At 42.7% G+C, this 26368-nt stretch overlaps 1 protein-coding gene across 1 annotated transcript in view; it reads right to left on the bottom strand.

Annotated features, from left to right (window-relative positions):
- LRRC31 (leucine rich repeat containing 31) overlaps positions 1–25993 on the bottom strand; it is a 45582-nt gene extending 19589 nt beyond the window's left edge. Inside the window, exons 1-6 of the mRNA XM_040349321.1 lie at positions 25686–25993; positions 23091–23327; positions 13932–14060; positions 7476–7643; positions 3550–3717; positions 408–575 (exon numbers count right to left, since the gene is read on the bottom strand). Of these exons, the coding sequence (XP_040205255.1) occupies positions 408–575; positions 3550–3717; positions 7476–7643; positions 13932–14060; positions 23091–23327; positions 25686–25698 (883 nt within the window). The 5' untranslated portion in view covers positions 25699–25993. The remainder of the gene's footprint in view (positions 1–407; positions 576–3549; positions 3718–7475; positions 7644–13931; positions 14061–23090; positions 23328–25685) is intronic.
- Positions 25994–26368: the final 375 nt, after the last annotated feature.

Here is a 26368-nt window from a genome sequence, read left to right on the forward strand (position 1 = left end):
GTTGCAAAAATTCTGGCAGAATTTTATTGTGCCATAGTGGAGTGTAATCATTGTAGTTTGGTATCCCTAGCCTGGCAGAAGCCAAGTCCCATATGCGTCTGTAGTGGTATAGAAGAGTCTGTCTGTCGTCCCCCAGCCCCGCACCACCAGAGCCCATCGCCAGCGCCCACCTTGGGCAGAGCAGCTGAAGAAACCGCTCCTTGTCCGTCTTGTGGACATGGTACAGTTGGGATAATTGTGATGCAATATAGTAGAGATTAAAGTCAGGGAGGGCGATGCCCCCTAATCGCTACATATATTTAACAGATCAAACAGTAGAACACAGCAGAAGCTAATCGATCTGGCTTTACATGCACTTTAAAAACAAAGGTGGAGTTAGGCTTTTAACAGAAGAAAGAATAACTCACTCAGATACTGTACACTGTCCCGATGCAAACCAGTAGAACGCAGTTTTAACACACTCAAGCAAGAGCAGTGTTTGAGCTCTTCAGTAAGATTTTTGATTTTACTTCCAACTTCTTTGTTCTCCGAAAGGTCCAAAATTTCCAGCCTTGACATTTTTCCAATAACAGGGGCTGAAAAATAAAAAAGTACAATGCATCACAGATTTTCTTTGGTGGCCAAGCATGAAAATGTTTTTTTTTGGCAATATACCAACAGACACCTTTTGTCAGAGATTTAATTTGAGTTCTTTGGGAACACAGAAAACTAGAATTTATTTTTTAGCACCTTGTTACATAGTTACATAATAGGCGAGGCTGAAAAAAGACACAAATCCATCAAGTCCAACCTATGTGTGTGATTTTATGTCAGTATTACATTGTATATCCCTGTATGTTGTGGTCGTTCAGGTGCTTATCTAATCGTTTTTTTTTTAATTATCGATGCTCCCCGCTGAAACCACTGCCTGTGGAAGGGAATTCCACATCCTAACCGCTCTTATGCCCTGTACACGCAATCGGTTCATCTGATGGAAAAGGACCAATGGACCGTTTTCATCGGACGAGCCGATCGTGTGTGGGCCCCATTTAAAATAGAACCTGTTTTAAATTTTTCTTATGGTTAAAAAAACGATAAAAAAAACGATCGTCTGTGGGGAAATCCATCGGTCAAAAATCCAAGCATGCTCAGAATCAAGTTGACGCATGGTCGGAAGCATTGAATTTAATTTTTCTCAGCACGTCGTTGTGTTTTACGTCACCGTGTTGGACACGATCGGATTTTTAACCAATGGTGTGTAGGCAAGACTGATGAAAGTCAGCTTCATCGGATATCTGATGAAAAAATCCATCAGTTTGTTTTCATCAGATGAACCGATCAGGTGTACAGGGCATTAGAGTAAAAAGCCCTCTACTCAGTTTAAGATTAAACCGCTTTCCTTCTAATTTTTGTGAATGGACCCATGACTTATTAAAGTTGCGGAAACATTTTATCCCTATTGTGGGGTCACTAATACGGTATTTGTACATTGAAATCATATCCCCTCTCAAGCATCTCTTCTTCAGAAAGAATAAGTTCAGTGCTCGTAACCTTTCCGCATAACTAATGTCCTCCAGACCCTTTATTCGTTTTTGTTGCCCTTCTCTGGACTCTCTCCAGAGTCTTGTAGAGTGGGAGAATTATCGTGTTCTTCTGACAACAGCTACCACTTCACAGGGGCCCTGTATCATCTTTGTGTGAAGAGTTAATGGGTGGAAGCTTCATTGTATGGATGTATTTAACTTCATACCAAAGTCATTATGCCACACATTAAGTCTGCTATGGCCTTAACTCTTTTGGAACTGCCATTTATTGGACCAGGCAATATTTTTCCAGCCATTTACAGTCCGGTGCTAGTGTCCCAGCCCAATGGCAAATGCACCAGATAGGGGGGTGGATTGGTAAACAGGTGATCTTCCTCTTCTTAACCATCATGAATGCCACTCTGCCATGCTGGACTCCTGGTGTTAATCCTATAATGCTCAAGCAAACAGATCACAGATGAGGATGGTTACCTTTAACCACTTCCAGACCGCCTTACGACTATATACGGCGGCACTTTAAAGATGGATATCTCGGTAACGGCAGCAGCTGCTGCCACAACCGAGATATCCATCTTTAGAGTGAGCGATCCTGTAAAAGATAACGGTGGTCTCCGCAGCGGATTCGCCGCAAGATCACCGTTATCGGTGACGGGAGGGGGCCCCCCTCCCGCCCCCCCCCGGCCCTCCGCCGCTTACCGGAGCCGTCGGTAGCGGCGGAGGCGATCGGGTGCTTTAGCCTTCTGTGTGGGGATACGAGTGAGGGCAAGATGGCCCCCACCCGTCCCCATAGCATTGCTGGGCGGAAGTGATGTCAAAACGTCAGTCCCGCCCAGCGTCTTAAAGAGATATTTTTTTTGTTGTCATTTTTTCAAATGACAAAATTTACATTTTTTATTTATTTTTTGCATTCAAGTCTAAATATGAGATCTGAGGTCTTTTTGACCCCAGATCTCATATTTAAGAGGACCTGTCATGCTTTTTTCTATTACAAGGGATGTTTACACAAGTGAGGTATCACCGCGATCATTAGAGCAATAGCAATAATTATAGCCCTAGACCTCCTCTGTAGCTCAAAAAATGCAACCTATAGAATTTTTTAAACGTCGCCTATCGAGATTTTTAAGGGTAAAAGTTTGACGCCATGCCACAAGCGTACGCAATTTAAGCGTGACATGTTGGGTATCATTTTACTCGACGTAACATTATCTTTCACAATATATAAACAAATTGGGCCAAATTTATTGCTGTCTTATTTTTTAATTCAAAAAAGTGAATTTTTTCAAAAAAAAGTGCGCTTGTAAGACCGCTGCGCAAATATGGTGTGACAAAAAGTATTGCAATGATCGCCATTTTATTCTCTAGGGTGTTAGAAAAAATATATATATAATGTTTGGGGGTTTTAAGTAATTTTCTAGCAAAAAAAACTGTTTTAGTCTTGTAAACACCAAATCTGAAAAACACCCATAGTAACCCTTTGTGTCAACTTGTGTGAATTACACAGGGTATGTAAACTATTGATCAGGGTCATTTGGGTAGTTTTTGTTTTCATTATGATTTAAAAAGAGTAAACACATTTGAGTTATAATAAATGGCTTCAGTCAAACACTAACCATGAGTGAAAGAAAAGTTTTTGTGTTATCATTCATATTCTTTGAAAAAAGGCCAATAAATATATACACAGTCGTGCTCATAGGTTTACATACCCTGGCAGAATTTATGAGATTATATATATATATATATATATATACACACATACACACATACACACACACACTTATAATTTATAATTTATATATACATACATATCAATAATGTAAAAAGGACACTAAAGCTCCATGGGCTGGCTACAGAGACAATGCGACATAATATTCAATATTTAAAATTTTTCTGATCAAAAAATCCATAAAAAAAAAAAAACATTCCTGGCCATAATAAAGAAGCAAACAAAACCATTACAGGTTACCTTTCACTGCTTTAGCAACAGTGATCCACTGTACATGCCAACATACAAATAAATTTTTCTTACCCAATGATTGAATATCTTCTGCTGTAAGGCTACACTCTGTTAAACTCAAACACTTTAATTCTCCATGATCTACTAAATTCTGTGATAGTCTAGACAGAGTCCCTCCTAAGTTATTGTTCCATGACAAATCAAGAATTTGCAATTTGGGTATGTACTGGAGCGATTCACCTAAATAAAATAAGAAAATTAAAAGGTTACAATATTATACATTAATAATATGGATAAACAGAAAAAAAATAATTAGATGAATTTGCTGATTAGTTCAAAAAGTGCAATATTCTGTGTACACGTGAATCAGCCCAGTCTAGGTCAGACTAAAGATTGACCAATTTTCGTATAATCATCTTTATATAAAAGAAAAATCTTTCACTACACTAATCAAATAAATGATTATGTAATGTGAAATGATCTGTGCTTGACACTGGCTGTCTTCCTGGATATCCATATTCAGCCAATGTAAATGGCCTAGGAAAACACATTTCAATATAATCCAGTCCCATATTTATTTTCAGGGAGTTGGTTGGAGAGCAGTTTCTCCAGCAATGAATATTATGACTCTTGCACACCTTGAATGTAAATATATGTACATGGAGAGCAAGGCAATAAAGTTTCTATGCTCTGCAGGTTGAATTGTCATGTATGTACTGTTGGAGGACAGTTACCATACAACAATGTATTGCCATTAAAAAAATGTATAACACTTTACTATTTATTTATAACATGAACTTGATGAAAGTAGAGGGTTTTATTATTACACACAGTAGATGCACTGATTCTACAAAGCTGCTGCAAAATGTCTGGAATAGTGTATCAATCAGATTTTTTATTAAAGTACAAAAGGTTAAAAGAAGGCTTTGTGAGACCTGAGGGAAGAGTTGGGACTTAGTGTGCTTCCCACTAAAACAGTCCATGCTAAACTCCTCACTGGATGTAATATACAATTAGGTCCATACAGTATATATTTGGACACATGCACAATTGTTGTTGTTTTCAGGTATTTACCAAAACATATTCAAGCTATAGTTAAATCATGGATATGAGCTGAAAGTGCACACACTCAGGTTTAATTGAGGGTATGTACATCCATATTGGAGGATGGGTTTAGGAATTACAGCTCTTAAAGGGGTTGTAAACGCTCACGGTTTTTCATCTTAATGCATTCTATTTATTTGTTATTTCTTCATCAATTAAGCAGGTAAAAAGTCTGGAGTTGATTAGTGAATTTGGCTTTGGAATCTACTGCTTTGAACCAACATCATGTATTCAATGGAGCTGTCCATGCAAGTAAAATAGACCATTGTAAGTCTTCAAAAACAAAACAAATCCATCAGAGAGATAGCAGCAACATTAGGAGTAGCCAAATCAACAGTTTGATACATTCTGAGGAAAGAAGAACGCCCTGATGAGCTCAGCTACATAAAAAGACCTGGACATACACAGAAGACAACAGTGGTGGGATGATCGCAGGATCCTCTCTATGGTAAAGAAAAACCCTTTCACAATATCCAGACAAGTAAAGGATACTCTCCAGGAGGTAGGCGTATCATTGTCAAAAGTCTACAATAAATAGAAGACTTCACAATAGCAAATACAGTGGGTTGACCACAAGTGGCAAACCATGCATAAGCCTGAAGAATAGAAAAGCCAAATTAGACTTTGGTAAAAAAAAAAAAAAAAAATCTAAAAAAGCCAGACAAGTTCTGGAAAAGCATTCTTTGAATGGATGAAACTAAGATTAATCTGTACCAGAACGATGGGAAGAAAAAAGTGTGAAGAAGGCTTGGAACAGCTCATGATCCAAAGCACACAACGTCATCTGTAAAACATGGTGGAGGCAGTGTGATGGCATGGGCATGCATGGCTTTCAGTGGCACTGGGTCATTGGTGTTTATTGATGATGTGACAGAAGACTGTCAGCCCATATTCAGCTAAATGCAGCAAAGTTGATTCGACTGCGCTTCACAGTACAGATGGACAGTGCAAACACACTGCAAAAACAATCCTGGAGCTTTTGAAGGAAAAGATGTGGAATATTCTGCAATGGTCGAGTCAATCATCTGATCTTAACCCAATTGAACATGCATTTCACTTGCTGAAGCCAAAACTAAAGGCAGAAAGACCGACAAAGAACAACTGAAGACAGCTGCAGTTGGACCTTGGCAAAGCATGAGAAAGGAGGAAACTCAGGTTTTGTTATGTCCATGGGTTTCAGACTTCAGACAGTCATTGCCAGTAAAGGATCCTCAACAAAATATTTTATTTATGATTATATTAATTTGTCCAATTACATTTGAGCCCCTGAAAATGAGGGGACTGTGTATAAAAATGATTGCAGTTTCTAGAATTTGTATTTGATATGTATGTTCAACCACTTGGATTAAAGCTGAAAGTCTGCACTTCAAATTAATTTGGATTGTTTTGTTTTAATTTTATTCTGTTGGTATACAGAGCCAAAAGTATGAAATATTCTTATAACTGGGGATGTAGCTGTGTTCAGAATTCAGGAATCACATTCAAACTGATGTTAAATAGGAGTCAGTACACACCTGCCATCATTTAAAGTGCCTCTGATTAACCCCAAATAAAGTTCAGCTGTTCTAGTAGGTCTTTCCTGACATTTTCTTAGTCACATCCTACAGCAAAAGCCATGGTCTGCAGAGAGCTTCTAAAGCATCAGAGGGATCTCTTTGTTAAAAGGTATCAGTCAGGAGAAGGATACAAAAGAGTGTCCATCTCATTAGATATACCATGGAACACAGTGAAGACAGTCATCAAGTGGAGAAAAACATGGCACAACAGTGACATAACCAAGAACTGGACAACCCTCCAAAATTGATAAAAAGACAAGAAGAAAACTGCCAAGAGGCACCTACAGCAACAGTAAAGGAGCTGCAGGAATATCTAGCAAGTACTGGCTGTGTGGTACATGTGACAATAATCTTCCATATTCTTCATGTCTGGGCTATGGGGTAAAGTGGCAAGACGGAAGCCCTTTCTTATGAAGAAAAACATCCAGGCCCAGCTAAACTTTGCAAAAACACATCTGAAGTCCCCCAAAAGCATGTGGGAAAATGTGGTATGGTCTGATGAAACCAAGGTTGAACTTTTTTGTCCATAATTCCAAAATATATGTTTTGGTGATGTGCGTTGTTGTCTTTGCACCAAAGAACACCATACACACAGCGAAGCATGGTGGTGGCAGCATCATGCTTTGGGGCTCATTCCTATGTGCTTGGCTCTGTGAAGATCGGTCAGCATTTGAATCACTCTTCAGAGAGCATTAACAGTCAGTGGGGAAGCATATCACCTCCTCATCACCTGCTTTAACTCTGCACTAGAGCGCCAAAAACACATACTTTCCAGCGCTATTCAATTAAATGGGTTTTGTTAAACAGGGGGATATAATTTGTGCCATGGCTGTGAAGCATGTGTACACCCCTAGTCACTGCCTCTGTTGCTAAATGGGGTAGCAGTTGATGGGTGGTAAAAGCACAGCTCAACCATGGGATTTTAACACACACACCCCCCAACCTCACATGTAAATGAGCCCTAAGGACGTATTCATCCAGTTATTTTGGCCGTGTGAATGAATATATTGTTCTTATGGCTGGAGCTGCTTGTTACTCTAAGGAATTAATCTGCTGTATGAACACAGCCATACATTTTAAGTTGCTGGTTGATTGCTGGGAGGAGAATCAGCACCCGTTCAACCCCGCCTGCCGATGGCACCCAATAATACCCCCCCCCCCCCCCCCACCATGTAGCTCCACACTCACCCTCAGTTAATTTCCACTCGCCAAATGCGAGCAGAAAATTTCTATGGCTGGTCTAGTTTATATTTTTTGATATTGCTATTACCCTAATACATACAAATTTGATCACTGATAAATACGAAGTTATAAAAAGTCGCTTAAAGAAGTACTTACCTAAAGCAGCAGTATCGTCACTGGTGAGACCACAGTTGCTTAAATTGAGTATCCTTAGTCTGCTTACATGATTAAAGTGTGGAGTCACCAATTTTAAAGACCCACCAATCAAATCATTCCAAGAAAGATCAATTTCTTCAACGTCTAAGAGAAATGGCATTAGTGAACCTGGGGAAGAACAGCAAACATATTAATGACTTTGAATAAGCAAACAATGGTCTTTCCAAGTAATCCATACACTTTTAAATTAATACCAAATTTTTTAATTGTGTTCACATAGAACTAGAATGATATTTGGAGGTAGAGGTAGAGAGTATTATCAGGGAAATAGAAAATCTTGCCTTATTCCCAATATTCTTCATTAAAGTGGCGGTGAACTCTTAGGCCCCGTACACACGACCAAACATGTATGCTGAAACTGGTCCGCGGGCCAGTTTCAGCATACATGTTCGGTCGTGTGTAGGCGCGAGCGGGCCTGAATTCCAGCAAACATTTGCCCGCCGGGCCTTTTCCCAGCGGGCAAATATTCCTGGACGTGTTTTAAAACCGTCCGCTGGAATCCTGCCCGCTCGGACATGTACGGTCGTCAGTACAGACCTACCGTACATGTCCGAGCGCCCGCCGTCCCTCGCATGCGTCGAATGACTTCGACGCATGCGTGGAAGCCTTTAAATGGCAGGCCCACCCACGTCTCCGCGTCATCGCCGCGGCGATGACGCGGACACGCCCTGCGTATTGTTTACGCGCGGACTTCTGTACGATGGTTAGTACAACCATCGTACAGAAGCCCTCTGGCAGGCATGTACGGTGAAAACGGTCCGATGGACCGGTTTCACCGTACATGTTTGCTCGTGTGTACCGGGCCTTACATATACCCAGTAAAGTGACAGGCCTCAGGTGCTACATAGAGATGAAACAAATCTTCCTACATAAGGTGTACTGTTTATCAGCAGCCATTTCTTCTCTACAGACTTCTAAAGCACACATTTTGCACAACCTATCTGAGCTTCCAAAGGCCAAAGGTGGGATCTAATGCAACACATTGCACAGTTTAGAGATGAGAGCTGAGTGTAATCTGAGACCTGAGTGGAGGAAATGACACACCCCTCAAAGGGAAACATGCACAGCTTAAGCTGTCAGTCACAGGCTGTGTGCTATATGTCCCTCCCCATCCCCCTTGAACCCTTGGTGTTGGCACAATCTGTCAGAAATATTATGCTTTGTTCATTTTTCTTGTCAAAAGTTTCCAACCACTTATGAACTGGCAACCGTGGACACAAATGTCTGAGATGGCATCTTCTCCAGGTGGTGGGAGATGGCAAATAGCCCCCCAAATCTCCCGTTCTCTGCTGAGCCATAGTCTGTATGAAGGAGGCCAGCCCACAGCCCCTTCCAAAACACACAGTGACAGTGGGTTCTGTCACAAATATGTCATAGGAGACATGTACATATGTGTCCTTTATTTATAAGGTGGTACTAAAGTGATATTAAACCCTCAGTTTTTGCACTTTTAGCAGCTGATTAAATCACTTGCGGGTGGTTGCCGCTGTGAGGCCACACCTCTTCCCGCACCCACAACCACCGTAGAGAAAAACGTGCTGCCGCTCAGAAGATGTGTGGGCTTAACATTAATTCTAATAGCACCCACACACTGGAAAATGCACTACTGGACTATGCGGGTTGCTTGTGGCAATGTTTTCTGAAAAGGTGCAGAGACCTTTTCCCAGAATCTTCAAATGAATCAGCTGTTGTAAATGAGCAAACGCAGCTACTGTCAAACCAGAGTGAACGAAGCCTTACTGAGTATTCAGCTTTTTTATCAATCTTTTCCCATGTTCCCATTTAAAGGCCAAGTTCACCTTTTGTAAAAATAAATAATATGCATGTGTAGCGCCTGGCTACTCTCAGAGCCGTTGCTATGTTAATATTAGAGAAATAGCTCTGAATCCGTTTGATTGTTTACATTTGGGTCTCTGCTCTAGCTTGGTGGTGCTGTGGGCTGTCCTTTTGTCCGGGGACTCCCAGCACCCCCGGACGGCAGGTGGCAGTGGCAGCAGTGTGGTCAAGTGTTCTGAGTGCCACTCCTTAGCGGCCAGTCAGGAGTTGGCTGCCTCGCTGTGCATGCTGGGAAGGGGTATAAAGGGGGCAGACGCAATTACCTTGAGGTTCTTCCACGTGTGGCGCCCACCATTGGGGTAGCCATTCCACGACACCCCCGCATATGGCCCTCCTAGCCGGGGTGTGAGTGGGCAGCAGTGTTCCTGGTTCCGGGACCACGTTGGCCTGGAGCAATTGATCCACTGTGTGGGCCCAGTAGTCGACTGGGTCTCCAATCTGGAGGGGGTCCTGAGCTGTCCGTCCAATTGGAGGAAGCTGCCAGATGAGGAGTCTGTCCGAGGGATACCAAGCACGAGGCTGGTGTTCCAGGAGGGGCCTGTCCATTCATCGGGGGACCACCTGAGTTCTGACAGACTGGATGTTGGTCGCCTGTCAGCTGGTAACTTTGCAAAACTACCTGAAGGAGATCCGAGTGCTGAATCTACTAAGAGAGGATTCTGGACCATAAGGCCCGGATTCACAAAGCACTTGCGCCAACGTATTTCGAGATACGCCGCGTAAGTGCAAATTTGCGCCGTCGTATCTATGCGCCGGACTCAGAAACTAAGATACGCCTGAAAATAGGCTTTTTCCGACCGACGTAACTTGCCTACGCCGGCGTAGAGTGGGCGCATATTTACGTTGGAAGGATTTGGCGCTCCCATTGATTTTCTATTCATATATGCAAATGATGCAGATACGCTGATTCACAAACGTACGTCCGTCTGTAAAGTTATGCCCCATAAAGGAGGTGTAACTCAGCAGCATCCATTCAAAGGGCTGCACCAGGGAACACAAGCCGACGTATTTTGCGTAGTTTACGTAGGACGTGAATATGACTAGGCGTAAGTTACGTTCATGCCGTAGGCAGTGATCCGGCGTATCTTAGGCAGTTGTTCAGACGTATTTGTGAGCATGCGCACAGGGATGCGTCCACGGGACAGCGCATGTGCAGTAGGCGATTCGTATCTGTCTGGCGTTTGGCCCATCATTTGCATGTGGTCATGCCTCATTAGCATGGCTCACGCCCACTTCCACTTACACCGGCTTACGCCTTGGAAACCCAGCGCAGATTTGGGAGGAAGTGCTTTGTGAATTCAGTGCTTGCCTCTCTGCGCTGCGTCGGTGTAGCGTAAAGGAGATACGCTACGGCGGCATAAATATGCGCCAGTGTCTGTGAATCCGGGCCTAATTGTCTCCAATCTTATAGTGAGTGAGTGAGTGAGAAACTTATATAGCGCAACACATGCAAACTGAATTGCCTCTGGGCGCTTGGTATCCAATCCCTGGGCCCTCAGAAGAGATGGGTTTTGATCTTTCTCCTGAAGGCCAAGTGGTTTACCTCCAACCGGATGCTGGTTGGTAGAGCGTTCCATAATCTGGGTCCTTGGACCGCAAATCTTCGTTCTCCTTTGGACTTGTATCTGGTTTTGGGTATCTGGAGTAGATTTTGATTGGTGGATCGCAGAATGCGATTGGTGTTGTGAGCTTTTAGTTTTTCGCATAGATATTGGGGGGCATTTCCCAGAATACACTTATGCATTATAGGAGGGTCTGTGGCAGGGACTTAATCCTAAGATCGAGTGACACTCTGGCTACCAGGCTGGTGAGAGAGGCCTGTCCAGGTGCGCTATACCCACTCCGGCTGGAGTGGCGAAGTAAAGTGTTGTTGGAAGCAGGACTGTTTCCGTGTTCAGTTACACCTGGATTTACTGTCTTCTATTTGCTATACCTTCACCTTTCTACTCTTTAATCATTTTTACCCGGCTGGGTAATAAAAGCATAGAAAAGACACCTGTTGTGTGGACATTCCCTTTACTACAACTCTCATCAAGTACCCTAGACGGCGGAGATACAGAGGTAACATGCCACCCAAAACAAACCTTCGGTGGTAGTGCTACACATGTTTTATTTTTATTTTTTTACCATGAAGCTTGCAAAGCATTGCACCTACGATCAGAAAAGTGTGGGTGCAATTTGAGGCTCCTGCAGACACTCCTGAAAGCTGTCTGCTTAATACATCCATATGAGCAGTTACTTAGCTGCAGGAAGTGTCAGTAAACTACAAGGGCACTGATGAGCACCCTGGTAGTTCACTGAGCGGTGGCAGATGGGACTTGTAGCTCATTCATTCACAAATCTCTGTGAATGAATGACATGGCTGTGTGGGCGGAACTCCACACAGCCACGCTGTTTTTAAATTTTGGCAGCAGGTGCAGGGAGAGGATCACTGAATACAGGTGTAACATTTAACAAAAGGTGAACTTATCCTTTAACCACTTGCTTACTGGGCACATATACCCCCCTCCTGCCCAGGTGAAATTTCAGCTTTCAGCACTGCATCGCTTTAACTAACAATTGCGCGGTCGTGCGACGTGGCTCCCAAACAAAATTGACGTCCTTTTTTCCCCACAAGTAGAGCTTTCTTTTGGTGGTATTTGATCGCCTGTGCGGTTTTTATTTTTTGCGCTATAAACAAAAAAGTGAGACAATTTTGAAAAAAATACAATATTTTTTACTTCTTGCTATAATAAATATCCCAATTTAAAAAAAAACAAAACATTTTTTTTTCTCAGTTTAGGCCGATACGTATTCTTCTACATATTTTTGGTAAAAAAAAAAAAAAAAATCGCAATAAGCGACTGGTTTGCACAAAAGTTATAGCGCTTACAAAATAGGGGACAGAATTATTTTTTTTTAATTATTTTTTTTTACTAGAAATGGCGGCGATCTGCGATTTTTAATGGGACTGCGACGTTATGGCGGACACATCGGACACATTTTTGGCGCCATTCACATTTATACTGCGATCAGTGCTATAAATATGCACTAATTACAGTATAAATGTGACTGGCATTGAAGGGGTTAACACTAGGGGGTGAGGAAGGGGTTAAATGTATCCCTGCTTAGTGTTCTAACTGTAGGTGGAGGGGGGGGTGACTGGGGGGGTGACCGATCTGTGTCTCTATGTACAAGAGACACAGATCGGTCTCCTCTCCAGAGACAGCACCGCTGTCTCTGTGTAAAACGGCAATGAGAGATGATCTCATATGTTTACATATGAGATCCTCTCTCATTGGCCGCACAGATCGCCTCGCGAACGGCCACTCTGATTGGCCGTTCGCGGCGATCTGTAATTGGCTGTGTCCGAGGGACACGGCCAACACAGATTTTCCCCGCAGCGCACTCTGGAGCGCGCGCGGGGACCGCCCTAGGGGGCGGACGTCAATTGACGGCAGTTTGGCGATTGGGATCCGCACTGTAGCCGTCAATTGACGGCAGGCGGATCCCAAGTGGTTAAGCTGGTGCCGTGATCACTGCCCCAGGTTTCTTGTTTCAAGGTGGTTCCTTTCTCTTGCAACATCCTATAAAGCCACTCTTGCATGCAGGGACTAGAGTTGTGTATCCCTACACTGTGTGCATCAATAGAAATACACAGCCCCATAGGCTAATATGGCAAAGTGCTCCCCCCTTTACCAAGCTAACAGATTGACTGAGAACTGCACTGTCTACTGTCAACTCTCTCCTATGAAGACAAGAACGTAAGGGAAGCGGTACTAAGAGAGAAGGTAAACTGAAAGTGCTGGTTTAAGAATTGTATCAAATAGTTTACTGAGGCATGTGTAAAACAATCAGAAACTATTGACTGTGGTTAGATAAGTTCAGCTTAAACATTTTCCTAGCTTTGGTCAGAATGTGGAGGGAAATCAGTTTGGTATTTTGTTTTACTCTACTGACTTGGGTGGATTTTCCCTCTCTTCTTCTAACAGAAGCCCAGCAGGATATCATTCTGGTTCTATACTGGTGACAACTGTAAAATCTAACAAGTGCTCTCGTTTTCTGTCCCTGAGAGTCCACAGCAGTGACATAGAAAGCAATTGCAGCAGCTCATAAATTGCAATGCGCCCCCTCTGCCCAAAACAAGATAAAAAGTTTTTTTTGGAGTTCCACTTTAAAAGGATACATATTTGTGGACAGTGGAGGGATCCTCTTAAGTCACACATACATGGATCAAAAGCCTTTTGTCCCCTGCTGAACCGGCTGAATTTTAATCCATGCATGGGCACCCTGGTTGTACAGAAGTTTATCTACAGAGCAACTTCTGTACAACCAGTCTGTCAGGTTTTTCCCAAACGATGAGTGGCACCAACTAAAGCATAGTAGGAGGAATTTCCTCCAATCCACACATTTGAAGTGGGATCAGCTCTGCTGGTTGAAATTTTATATATATATATATATATATATATATATATATATATATATATATATATATATATATATTCTATGGGCTGCCTTATTCTCATTAAAGCTTTTCCTTGTGTCCTTTGTAACTGCTGAATCGTACACTTTTCTGCTTACCAAGCTCTTTTATGTCAACAACTGTCAGTTCACAGTTATTAAGGTTTATATAGTGAATATCTGCTTTCTTCCCAAACTTTTCCATAAAATGTGTCACTTTTAACCATCCAGTGCTGTCTGAATCCTCTTCTGTGAAATAAAAACAATATATAATTATGTAAATAAATTTACGATATAAAAATTAAATGGCCATTTATTCCATTAGGAACCATTTACACCAGTCTGGTCTGCTGTAGTGCATTAACCAGGTGCACGTTAACACACAGTGTGTTGCGCATTAATGTGCATTGTGTCAGGGCAGCCTTTACAAAACAATGGGCCAAAAATCATGCATGCACTATTGAAAGCAGCACACCACACTGCACATTAATGTGCCTATCAGCAAGGTTCATAGGGGGTGCTAATCAGAATAAATGGCACCATATTGTACTAACATGTTGCATTATGAAACGTATTACTCTAAAGCAAGAACATTGACATTGATAGGGCCAAATCCACAAAGATCGTGCCTAACTAAATTTTTTCCATTTAAGTTACACTGCCTTAAAATTTCTACCTAAGTGCCCGATCCACAAAGCACTTACCTAGAAATTTTGGGCTGTGTAACTTAAATTCCGCCGTCGCAAGGCGTTCCTATTCAAATGGGGGCAATTCCCATTTTTATTAGGCGCGCTCCCGCGCCGGCCGTACTGCGCATGCTCGTGACGTCATTTTCCCGACGTGCATAGCGCGAAATTACGTTACGCCGAGCTTTGTGGATTGCGACGGGTCAATAAAGTTGCGTCGGAAAAAAAAAAAGATACGGCGGAAATTTTTTTTTTTTTAAATTTAAAAAAAATCGCGTCGCTGGACAGAAAGGTCTGCTTTTACATGGTGTACTAACTTTACACCATGTAAAAGCAGCTCTAATTTTGCGTATGCAAACTAAAACTTACGGAGAAAAAACAAAGCTGAAAAGCTTCGTGGATCTCCGTAAGTGCTAATTTGCATACCCGAGGCGGCATTTCGACACGAAATGCCCCCAGCGGCGGATGCGGTACTGCATCCTAAGATCCGGCAGTGTAAGTCCCTTACACATGCCGGATCTTCTGCCTAACTATGGAAAACTGATTCTGTGGATCAGTTCCATAGTTAGGAACAGGGATACGACGGCGTTACAGCAATTACGCCGTCGTATCCCTTTTGTGGATTTGGCCCATAGAATTTAATACCCATAGACATTAAATGATTATGTAAATTCAAACTTTTATTTTTATTTAAGATAGAGTAGAGAAGGGTTGCTGTTGCTATCTGTGTCCCTTCTAGAGAGAGTCACCCTCACTGATGATCATTGTCTCCAGTACAGGAAGTTATGGGAGAACCAGCATTTTTGAGCTGTCACAGAAACAGGAGGTAAAGAGAAATCTTCCAATGAGACACCTACTTTGGTCACTAATGTCTAATAGGGAATATCCCCTCACTTTGGAGAGAACTCTTAAGCCGCACCCGCGACCGTTTTTCATGACGGGAAAAATTTAATTTTTAAAAAATGGACATTAAAAACGATCGTGTGTGGGCTCCAGAGCATTTTTCATGACGTGAAAAATGGGCATTAAAAATTTAGAACATGCTCTATTTTTTTGCGTCGTTTTTCACGTTGTGAAAAACAGTCGTGTGTAGGCTTTAACGACGTGAAAAACCGCGCATGCTCAGAAGCAAGTTATGAGACGGGAGTGCTCGTTCTGGTAAAACTAGTGTTTGTAATAGAGAGAGCACATTTGTCACGCTGTAACAGACTGAAAATCGCGAATCGTCTCTCACCAAACTTTTACTAAAACAAAATCAGCAAAAGAAGCCCCAAGGGTGGCGCCATACGAATGGAACTTCCCCTTTGAGCTATGAAGAAGCACTAAGGCATAGTGCGAAACGTCAGCTTTTCTTTTGTTGTGCTGTTTTTTGCTGTGGCATGTATTTTGTGATTTTTAATTAAAGGAGGAGTTTTTTTGGAGTGCGGCTGTCCCACCTTTTTTCCTTCATCCTAACCTTCCCCTTTATAGTGCCATCGTACGTGTTGTACATCACTGCGCTTTGCTCGAGCATTTTCTTTCACAATCGTGTGTAGGCAAGGCAGGCTTGACAAGAATCACATCGAAAAAACACAGGGCTAGATTCAGCATTGATTTACGCTGGGGGATCTATAGATACGCCGCGTAAATTCAAAGCTGCGCCGGCGTATCTTCTTTCTGTATTCAGAAAGCAAGATACGCCAAAATTAGCCTAAGATCCGACTGGCGTAAGTCTCTTACACCGTCGTATTTTAAAATGCATATTTACGCTGGCTGCTAGGTGGCGCTTCCGTCGTTTTCGGCGTAGAATATGCAAATGACCTAGATACGCCGATTCACAAACGTACGTGCGCCCGGCGGAATTTTTTTACATCGTTTGCGTAAGGCTTTTCCGGCGTAACGTTGCTCCTGCTTCTATGAGGCGTACGCAATGTTAAGTATGGATGGCGTTCCCGCGTCAAATTTAGATTTTTTTACGTTGTTTGCGTAAGTCGTTTGCGAATAGGGCTGGACGTAATTTACGTTCACGTCGAAACCAATACGTCCTTGCGGCGTACTTTGGAGCAATGCACACTGGGATATGTACACGGACGGCGCATGCGCCGTTCGGAAAAAACGTCAATCATGTCGGGTCACCACCCATTTACATAAAACACGCCCCCTCATACTCATTTGAATTAGGCGCGCTTAAGCCGGCCCCATTTACGCTACGCCGCCGTAACTTAGGAGGCAAGTGCTTTGTGAATACAGCACTTGCCTCTCTGATTTATGGCGGCGATACGTAAATACGATACGCTACGCCGCGGTAACAATGCGCCCGGCTACCTGAATCTAGCCCACAATTTTTTCTAGACCATTAAAAACTGTCGTGTGTACACGGCATAACTTCCTGTTTTATTTTCTAAGACAGGAATCAAAGGAAAATATCTGACAGGTTAACCTCTTCCATACCGGGCAGTTATACACCCATCCATACCGGGCCTATTCTGGCACTTCTCTCCTACATGTACAAATCATAATTTTTTTTCTAGAAAATTACGCAGAACCCCCAAACATTATATATGTTTTTTTTAGCAGACACCCTAGGGAATAAAACGACGGTCATTGAAACCTTTTATCTTGCACGGTATTTGCGCAATAATTTTTCAAACGCCTTTTTTTGGGAAAAAAATTGTTTCATGAATTAAAAAAATTTAAAAACAGTAAAGTTAGCCCAATTTTTTTGTAAAATATGAAATATGATGTTACACCGAGTAAATAGATACCCAACATGTCACGCTTTAAAATTGCGCACACTCATGGAATGGCGCCAAACTTCGGTACTTAAAAATCTCCATAGGCAACGATTTGAAATTTTTTACAGGTTACCAGTTTAGATTTACAGAGGAGATCTAGTGCTAGAATTGTTGCTGGCACTCTAACGCACGCGGCGATACCTCACATATGTGGTTTAAACGGCGTTTACATATGTCGGCGGGACTTGCGTGTGCGTTCGCTTCTGCGCGCAAGCTACCGGGGACAGGGGCGTTAAAAAAATAAATTTTTATTTCTTTTTTTTTTATATATATATTTATTTCTTTTTTTACACTTTTTTTTTTAATTTTTTTTTTTTTTATCACTTTTATTCCTATTACAAGGAATGTAAACATCCCTTGTAATAGGAATGTGTGTGACAGGTACTCTTTATGGAGAGATGCGGGGTCAGTAAGACCCCACATCTCTCCTCCAGGCTGGAAAGCATGAAATCGGTGAAAAAAAATTCACCGATCTCATGCTTGTGGTTGCTTAGCAGCCGCAATCGCGGCTTTGTTTACTTACGGGACCCGGGCGTGACGTCATCACATCGCGCCCGGGTCCTCCGACGGTCATAGAGATGACTGGTGACCATCTGGTCACCAGTCATCTCTATGCTTCCTGCGAGCGCCGGACGATTCGTTCTCCGGGCCCCCGATGGCACGGGAGAGCCCGGAGAAGCACCGGATGGCGGCGGGAGGGGGGGGGATGTCCCCTCCCGCCGCCTGTAAGAACGATCTAGCGGCGGAACCGCCGCTATGATCGTTCTTACGTTGTGCAGAATCGCCGGCAGTTTAGAAGGATATCTGAATGATGCCTCTAGCTGCAGGCATCATTCAGATATCCACCCGGAAAGCCCAGGACGTCACATGACGTCCACTCTGAACGGCAGAAGTTCTTTGTGGACGTCATTTTACTATGGGCCGGTAGGGAAGTGGTTAAAAAAAAAAATATGACAGATGTCATAAGCATTTCCTTCCCTTTCCAAAACAAAAGGTGTGGGCAACAATCACTTAGTAGTAGAACTAAAAAATATATATATATTTTTTAATTTAGGTTTTTCTTTTGCCATCTGTATCCCATTATGGAGATTTCCCTTCATTTGCTGTCCCATAGCCAAAACAGGAAGTGAGAGGAAATCTCTCCAAAGTGAGGGAATTTCCGGGTGTCACCAGAACTAGTGTCCCTATTGGAAGATTTCCCCTCTATTAGGGCTTTACACTTGCTTCGGCTTCAACAAGGCTTCGGACAGGCTTTGTTAAAGCTCTCTGAACACTAGTGAAAGCCCCCGTCACTAAATAAAATAGCTTACAGTCCTGCTTTTGTTTTGCTTTGCTTTGGCTTTGCTTCAAAAATTATACCCCATGTAGCTTTAGTGGTGCTTCAAAGTATCTTCAATGTCAAAGCTCGCTTGAAGCCCCAAGCCCCGCCAAAGCCCCATCGAAGCACCAAGCAATGGCAGGTTTAAACAGGACTGTAAGCTAACCATTTTATTTAGTGACCGGAGCTTTGACTGTCTTTCAGAGAGTTTTAACAAAGCGTGTCCAAAGCCATGTTGTGAAGCAAATGTAAACTAGCCTTTATGCCCCGTACACACGATTGGAAATTCAGACAGCAAAAGTCCGATGTGAGCTTTTGAATGGAAATTCCAACCGTGTGTATGCTCCATCGGACTTTTGCTGTCGGAATTTCTGCCAGCAAAAGATTGAGAGCTGGTTCTCAAATTTTCAGACGGAAAAAATTTCTATCGGAAAATTCGATCCTCTGTAGCAATTCCGATGCGCAATATTCCGATGCATGCTCGGAAACAATTTGATGCATGCTCGGAAGCATTGAACTTAATTTTCTTGGCTCGTCGTAGTGTTTAGTGTTGTCCTTTCTCTACCCCGCGCTGAAGAAGTCCCGCCCATTGGGATGTAACGACGTACGAGGGGGAGGGGCTACGTGACGTCACCCGCGATGTTTATCTATATGCCTGTATGTTGCACTCACTGGAGAGTGCGCCTAAATGTGAGTTTTTTACCTTTGTTTTATGTATTAAATACGCCATTGGCTTCAGAGAGCACTAGATATTCTCCTCTTTTTTACATGCCTGAATTGCCCTGACATCTGCTTGAGTGTGCAGATTTTACTACTCTGTGTTTGCTATTCCTGGTTGCCTTATTAAGCCTGGCTGCTGCTGTGTGTCTGAGAACAGGAAGTTTTATATCTACTATGCTTTGTGACCTATTGTAGGTCGAAGCATTGAGGTGAGAGGCCATTCCTATTGTCTGGTGGAGGTTCTGTCTATCCTTTGGACATCACCCTTTGGATTTTGCACATTTCTTCATTGCTGGATTTTTGCACATGAGCACTTTTGGACATTATTATTCTATGATTTATTGTTTAGTTTATTTTATTATTAATTATTTGCGCTGCACTACCATCTGTATTATGTTCTATTGAGGTGTTTTTCTTGAATTTACCTTTAGTGCTGGCTTGCATAGTTTTAGTTTTTTTATTGTCCCAGCGCTGAATAATTTTATTTACTTTGTAGTGTTGTACGTCACTGCGTTCTTGACGGTCAAAAGTTCAGAGAACTTTGGTGTGACCGTGTGTATGCAAACCAAGCTTGAGCGGAATTCCATCGGAAAAACCATCCAAGGTTTATCCGACGGAAAATACGATCGTGTGTAAGGGGCATCACTGTTCTAGTGAAAAAAGTAAACAGGGTAGAGAGGTTGAATCTCCCTAGACTCAGAGAGCAATAAAAACCAGACTTGTGTTCTAAACTTTCTCCATGGTATCCAAAACAAAAACAATAAGTTTTGCCTTTAGTTATACTTTGAGCAAATCAATCTTTTGTAAATCTGTTGCAAAGTTTCATGCCTGGGTAACCTGTCAGCAACAACACTTTTTGTTTCAGGCTAACAGGTTCCTTCAGTTGGCTGTTGGGCTGTTTTCAGGAACGTGCATTTCTCCTGCAGAGCGGATAGGCAGCCCAATAGTCTACAGCAGAGGTCAGCAACCTTCCTCCACTTGAGGAATTCAATGGATTCAATGTATGTGAATGCATTGAGGGCTGCATTCACCTGCTAATAGATGAAGATAATAATAACAATAACATAATATATATAATAATCCTACCTTACACATGTGTACAGTGAGCAGAGCAGAGATCGATATCACAGGGCTGGATGGGGGCAGGAACTGCTGGTCAACTTTTCACATTAAAGGGGTGTTTCAGTCAGTTTTTATGTTCATTAAAAGTCAGCAACTACAAAAAGTGTAGCTGCTGGCTTTTAATAAACAGACACTCACCTGCTCCACGTTCCAGCGACGCGCCAGCCGGGGGCTCCGCTCCTCACCCCCCCTTTTACGGCCGGCGTCTTCATTCCATGTGTGGGCACCCGGCCAAGACAGCTTTCGGCTTCACGGCCGGGCACCCACTGCGCATGCGCGAGCGTCACTGAGCATGCGCGAGCGGCGCTGCGCCATGCAATTGGACAGACGATCGCCTGGGACCTGTCATGTGTCCCAGGCGATCACCTACAGGGAGGGGCTGCAGAAAGGCGATTAGGCTTATTCGCCTTAGCAGCCCCTCGGCGGAAGGAGGAAGTGGGACAGGAAGTCCCACTCCTCCTGAAGCCCCCCCCCCCAAAAAAAAAATGACATGCCAAATGTGGCATTTAAGGGGGCAAGGAGTGGATTAAGCGGAAGTTCCACTTTTGGGTGGAACTCCGCTTTAATAGGATGGCGATTGGTTGCTAGGATTGCTCAGCAACCAATCACCTGCTGTGTAATGTAAAAAGTAAACTACAGCGGTTCCTGCTCCTATCCAGCCCTGTGATACTGGCGCTCGCTGCTGTCCAATGAAGAGGACAGTGGCGAAAATGTCCACGGGCCTAGTGCCAGTGAATTAATCACGGGCACTGACATCTATCGGTGGCGGGCCATGGGTTGCTGACCCCTGACCTACAGTGTGCACAGCAGGCTGACAATATTGTCAATTGCAAGGCAGAAGCTTGGCATTGTCAGCCTAAAACAAGAAGTACTGTGAAGCCTCGTACACACGACCGAGGAACTCGACGGGCGAAACGCATCGTTTTCCTCGTCAAGTTCCTTGTAAGGCTGTCGAGGAACTCGACAAGGCACGTTTCTCCATTCCCGTAGAGGAAAAAGAAGACATGCTCTCTTTTTGGCTCGACGGGATCCTCGACAGTTTCTTCGTCGAAAAATGTACACACGACCGGTTTTCTCGGCAAAAAAAAAAATCTCAGCAAGTTTCTTGCTTGTTTTTGCCGAGAAACTCGGTCGTGTGTACGAGGCCTTACTGGCAGGATCTCCAGGCAAGGAACTTTGCAACAGATTTGCCTAATACTGTTTGCTTAGGCAAACTCTTTAAAGTGATTCCTTTACTTACCATTCCTTACTATTCTAAATTTACCTGTGCATGCATGGATGTTTCCAGTGAATACAGGCTTATTTATTTTATTTTATTTCACACTTTAGCAAATCACTCCAACAGCATTAGTCTACAGTGGGTTGATTTTGGAAACTAGTACAACTAGTAGTACAACTAGTAGTAGTCACATTCAGTCTAACTTGTTATTTTTGTAGCTTATCCAAGCCGCTTCTTCAGTTCCGATGAGTGTTAAAGCAGAGGTCCACACAAAAAGTGAACCTCTGCTTTTTCGGAACCCTCCCCCGCTCCGGTGTCACATTTGGCACCTTTCGGGGGGGGGGGTGCAGATACCTGTATAATACAGGTATTTGCCCCCAATTCCGGGAATAGACTCCCACGGGAGTCCCTTCCCTTCCCTCCCCCCGCTGTCTTCTGGGAAACACACTGGTCCCAGGAGACAGCAGGACCAGTGAGGACGCATCGCTCGCGCATGCGCAGTAGGTAACCGGGCAGTGAAGCCGCAATGCTTGGCTTCCTGATTCCCTCACTGAGGATGGCGGCGGGGGCAGCCGAGAGACGAGCGATTGCTCGGCTTTGGCTGCTGACATCACGGGCGTGCTGGACAGATAAGTGTCCATTTATTAAAAGTCAGCTGCTACGGTATTTGTAGCTGCTGGCTTTTAATATTTTTTTTTTTTGGTGAACCTCCGCTTTAAGAAACCCCAGCATTTATAGCCACACTTTAAAGGAGAAGTATAGCTAAAGCTCTTTTGGCTATACTTCTCCTGGGGATCACATGAGTGCAGTTCGTTGTGAACTCATATGACCCATTTTCAGCCAACAGTGGGCTAAAGCCTGCTGTCAGCTGACGTCACAGGGCCAGTCCAGGCTCTAAAAATATCCCAACCATATGGTCGGGATTCAACCAGAAGCCTGAACCGACAGCTGGCTCAGCCTCTCAGCAATCTGTTGAGAGACTGAGCCAGCCGCTTTCTCCCCCTCCACAGCTCAGCGCTCCAGTGAGCGCAGGAGGAGCTGAAGCAGAGAACCAGATACTAACAGTCACCAGATCTCTGCCCACGGTTCACTGAGAACTGAGCAATTAGCAGTCTTTGGGCTGGCTGGAGACAGAAGCAGCATAGGACAAAAGCTGCATCCACCTAGGCGAGAGCGATTTTGGTTTTGTTTCTTTTAATTCAATCACCACTGTGTCCCAATGTTGGGGTATCTTCTGAACGCTCATTAGAATGTTTAAACGTCTTTAACATTACAGAGAGAGAGTCCAGTGTAATGTAATCAACTACTACCAGCTATACCATGATCTGGATCACAGACAACCTTAGAGTGCAGTGCCACACCATTTTAATACATTATTAAAACCCTATACCTTGTTTCTTTTTTTGCTTTAATTTCATAAAAATCTTGTCAGATTCTTACCTTCTGTAGGACCAGAATCCACATTGTCTGACTTTTGATCTTCAGATTTAGGCTTGTGGTCAAGTTCCTTTTCATTCTTCTCATTATCTGTCTTTGCTACATCTTTATCAAATGCTCTGAATAAGCTCTTCACCTGGAATATACTGCTTTTTCCTTTGTCTGACTTTTTTCTTTGTATCTGGCCGAAGATCAAATCGAATGGAGACTTTTTCGGTGCTTCGGTCTCCTTCTCTGATCCTAGTTCATGTAAAGAAAAGCATGGAAACTTTACATTAATAACACTGTATATAGCACTACATTATGGATTTTCATATATGTACACAGCGACGATAAAGAGCAGCAGAGAGCCTCAAAGCAGTGATAACAAAATAGCCCTATCATTTAGAATATTGCAGTTATTTCATTAGGAAGCAAACTCCATTAATCGACAGGTTCTGGTGAAGCTGGTGTGTGAGTAGCTTTGTCCTTGCACCCATGGAATATGTTGTGGTCATGATATTTAGAGGCGTTAGAGGAATTTTGTTGAGAACATAGGTCATCTTTGGGATATCTTTGCTCCGATTTTTATTTTTTTATTCTAGCCGTGTATATTCTGATTTATAACCCTTATATTACTCCATGTAGTAAAATGAGCATAGCTGGACTGTTATGGCCATCTAAGCAAAATGCAAACTAGGTCCTTGCTTGATTACTAATGGCGTGTACTATGCACATCATCCAATATAGAGTCCACCATAAAGGAAAGAAAGTCCATAATAAATGGTTTCCCAAGTGAAAAGGTCAACGAAGCATTCCAGGAAAAAGGTGATGAGAAAGGCACTTCCACCAAGATCACACACTGCCTCTTACCGAATTTGAATGATCTCTAAATTATAGGAGATCGGATACAGCATAAAACGATGATATCCTGGAAAGGTGATGATATCCCGTGATATCCCGTGACAACGTCCCCTTCGAGACAAAACGTAGGGAGGCGACGTTCTGACGTCACCGCGCATTGTGATCTGACCCGGAAGATACGGGCTGTTTGTTTGAGAGCCGGCTGGCTTATTTTACTGGATGCGTTTTATTCATTGACCTAATGTAAGTGCAATTCCTTTTACTATATATTAAACTTGAGGATTTTACACTATGTGAGTCCCCTCTTCCTTTCCATATACATCCCGTGTTGGCATATCGATTGAGACCATCCATCTTCTGATCATCCCGAGCTGGATAATCCTTTCCAGGATATCATCGTTTTATGCTGTATCCGATCTCCTATAATTTAGAGATCATTTAAATTCGGTAAGAGGCAGTGTGTGATCTTGGTGGAAGTGCCTTTCTCATCACCTTTTTCCTGGAATGCTTCGTTGACCTTTTCACTTGGGAAACCATTTATTATGGACTTTCTTTCCTTTATGGTGGACTCTATATTGGATGACGATTCATTTGCCACTGTTCACTGATTTTCACATATAATTTTTTGATGTATCACTTTTTGATATAATTACCAACTAGTAGATTCACATACTTATTATCATTTGTTCTATATAATTGTTGGGGTCAGCTGTTTTTCAGCACACAGCACCTATTATGCTTTATAAGCATAATAATCTAGTCGATCAGCTTCAAAAGGTGGCCGCCGGCTCCAAACACTGGGGAACTCTCTTTGGAACCAGCTCCCTCATCAGCTCCGAGCATCCTCCTCCTTGATGGCCTTTCGTAAGGGCTTGAAAACACTTCTTTTTTCACAAGCCTACAGATAGAGACTTGGCCTTCCAAGCCCTTAGCAGGACGCTGCCTTAATCCCAGGCTGCGGTCCATGGTCAGGGAGTAGGGATAGGCTTTTTGTGCCCTGACACCCCCCCTCCCTTCTTTTTATATTTCTGTTTATTTCTTGTCTGTTCCCCTCTTTTACTTAGATGTCCTAGTTTCCTCTTTTTTGCTCTTGGGAACTGGATACCCTCAGCTTGTTGGTAAGCGCTTAGACGCGAGTTTCACAACTCGCATTCGGCGCTCTATAAGTATTTATTCCAATCCAATCCAATAAGCGCAACTTTTTCTCTGTTTACAAATTGTTTGGTGTAGTATAACACTTTTTGGTTGCAGCTTTTTTCCACTTTTGATTTTCAAATGAGCGCAGTATATTTTTCTTATTAATGTACTATGCACACCAATACCACCTACAATGTGGAAAGTCAAGTTCACAAAACTGTCTCCCATTCAACAAACACAATTAATTCCTTTCTTAACGTCTATGTAAATGCAGCCTCAATGGTTAACTGAGCAATCTTCATCCTCACATTTCCTTTTCCCCTACATTGCTTTTTATAATAAAACAATGCGATTAATGAGCAAAAAAATAATAATATATAAAAAAAAAAACACAATACAATCTGAAGGCAAAAGAGGTACAAAATATTTCTTTTGTAACAAGACCCATTTTCAACCTTTTTAAAGTATAGTTCTGTATCTCTGCAGCATACTACACAAGCCTCAATTGAATTCAGAAACGAAATGTTACTACCACTCCCTAAATCCATTCGCAGCATTATCAAGATTAAAGACACAATACCCCGGTAATCTGAACAAACTGTGCATATGTTAACATACCTTTACTGTCCATGTTTACGTCTACTTTTTGAGAGTTCCGTAGTCCAAGACGCTGGAGTGGCAGTTGAATTCTTTTCAGAACCGTTTTAGGCTACTGTTATACGTGAGTATTTGCTGTTTCCTGCAGAGTTTTCATGTTTGTAAGAGAGAGAAAGGAGTTTGTAATCACAAACTGAATGCTCTTGCATAACCCATGTTGCATTCCTGCTCTCAGTGCTGTACTGCTATGAAAAGGGAAGATAATGTAGCCAAACCAGCTCCTCTGCTCTGAACAGTCATGCCTACAATGACAGAGGAAACAGTATAGCTGTACAATACGCAACTACCCAGGAAATGTGCAGCAGGTGGACTTTGATTTGGAAACTCCTTAAGGACTGGGTTGCCAGGAAAAATCATGTAATAGATTTGAAAGGTAGCACAGGTTACCCAGAATCTTATACTGCCAATTTACATACCCATTCTACATGACTCAATTTATAAGGAACATATAAGGAAGTTGTCAATTTGTTGGATGTTTATGAAAGGATTCCTGACAAATGATGGCATTAAGGAAAATTGTTGGCGTTAACCATACCAACAAGTCAGATAAGAATTCTACTCTCTAACTTGAAATAGAGTTATTATTTCTGGATAGGCAAATAGAAACTTTTACTTTAATAGATGGAAGCTAAAGTGATTATTAC

The sequence above is a fragment of the Rana temporaria genome, chromosome 4 (assembly GCF_905171775.1).
Source record: "Rana temporaria chromosome 4, aRanTem1.1, whole genome shotgun sequence".
Lineage (NCBI taxonomy): Eukaryota > Metazoa > Chordata > Amphibia > Anura > Ranidae > Rana > Rana temporaria.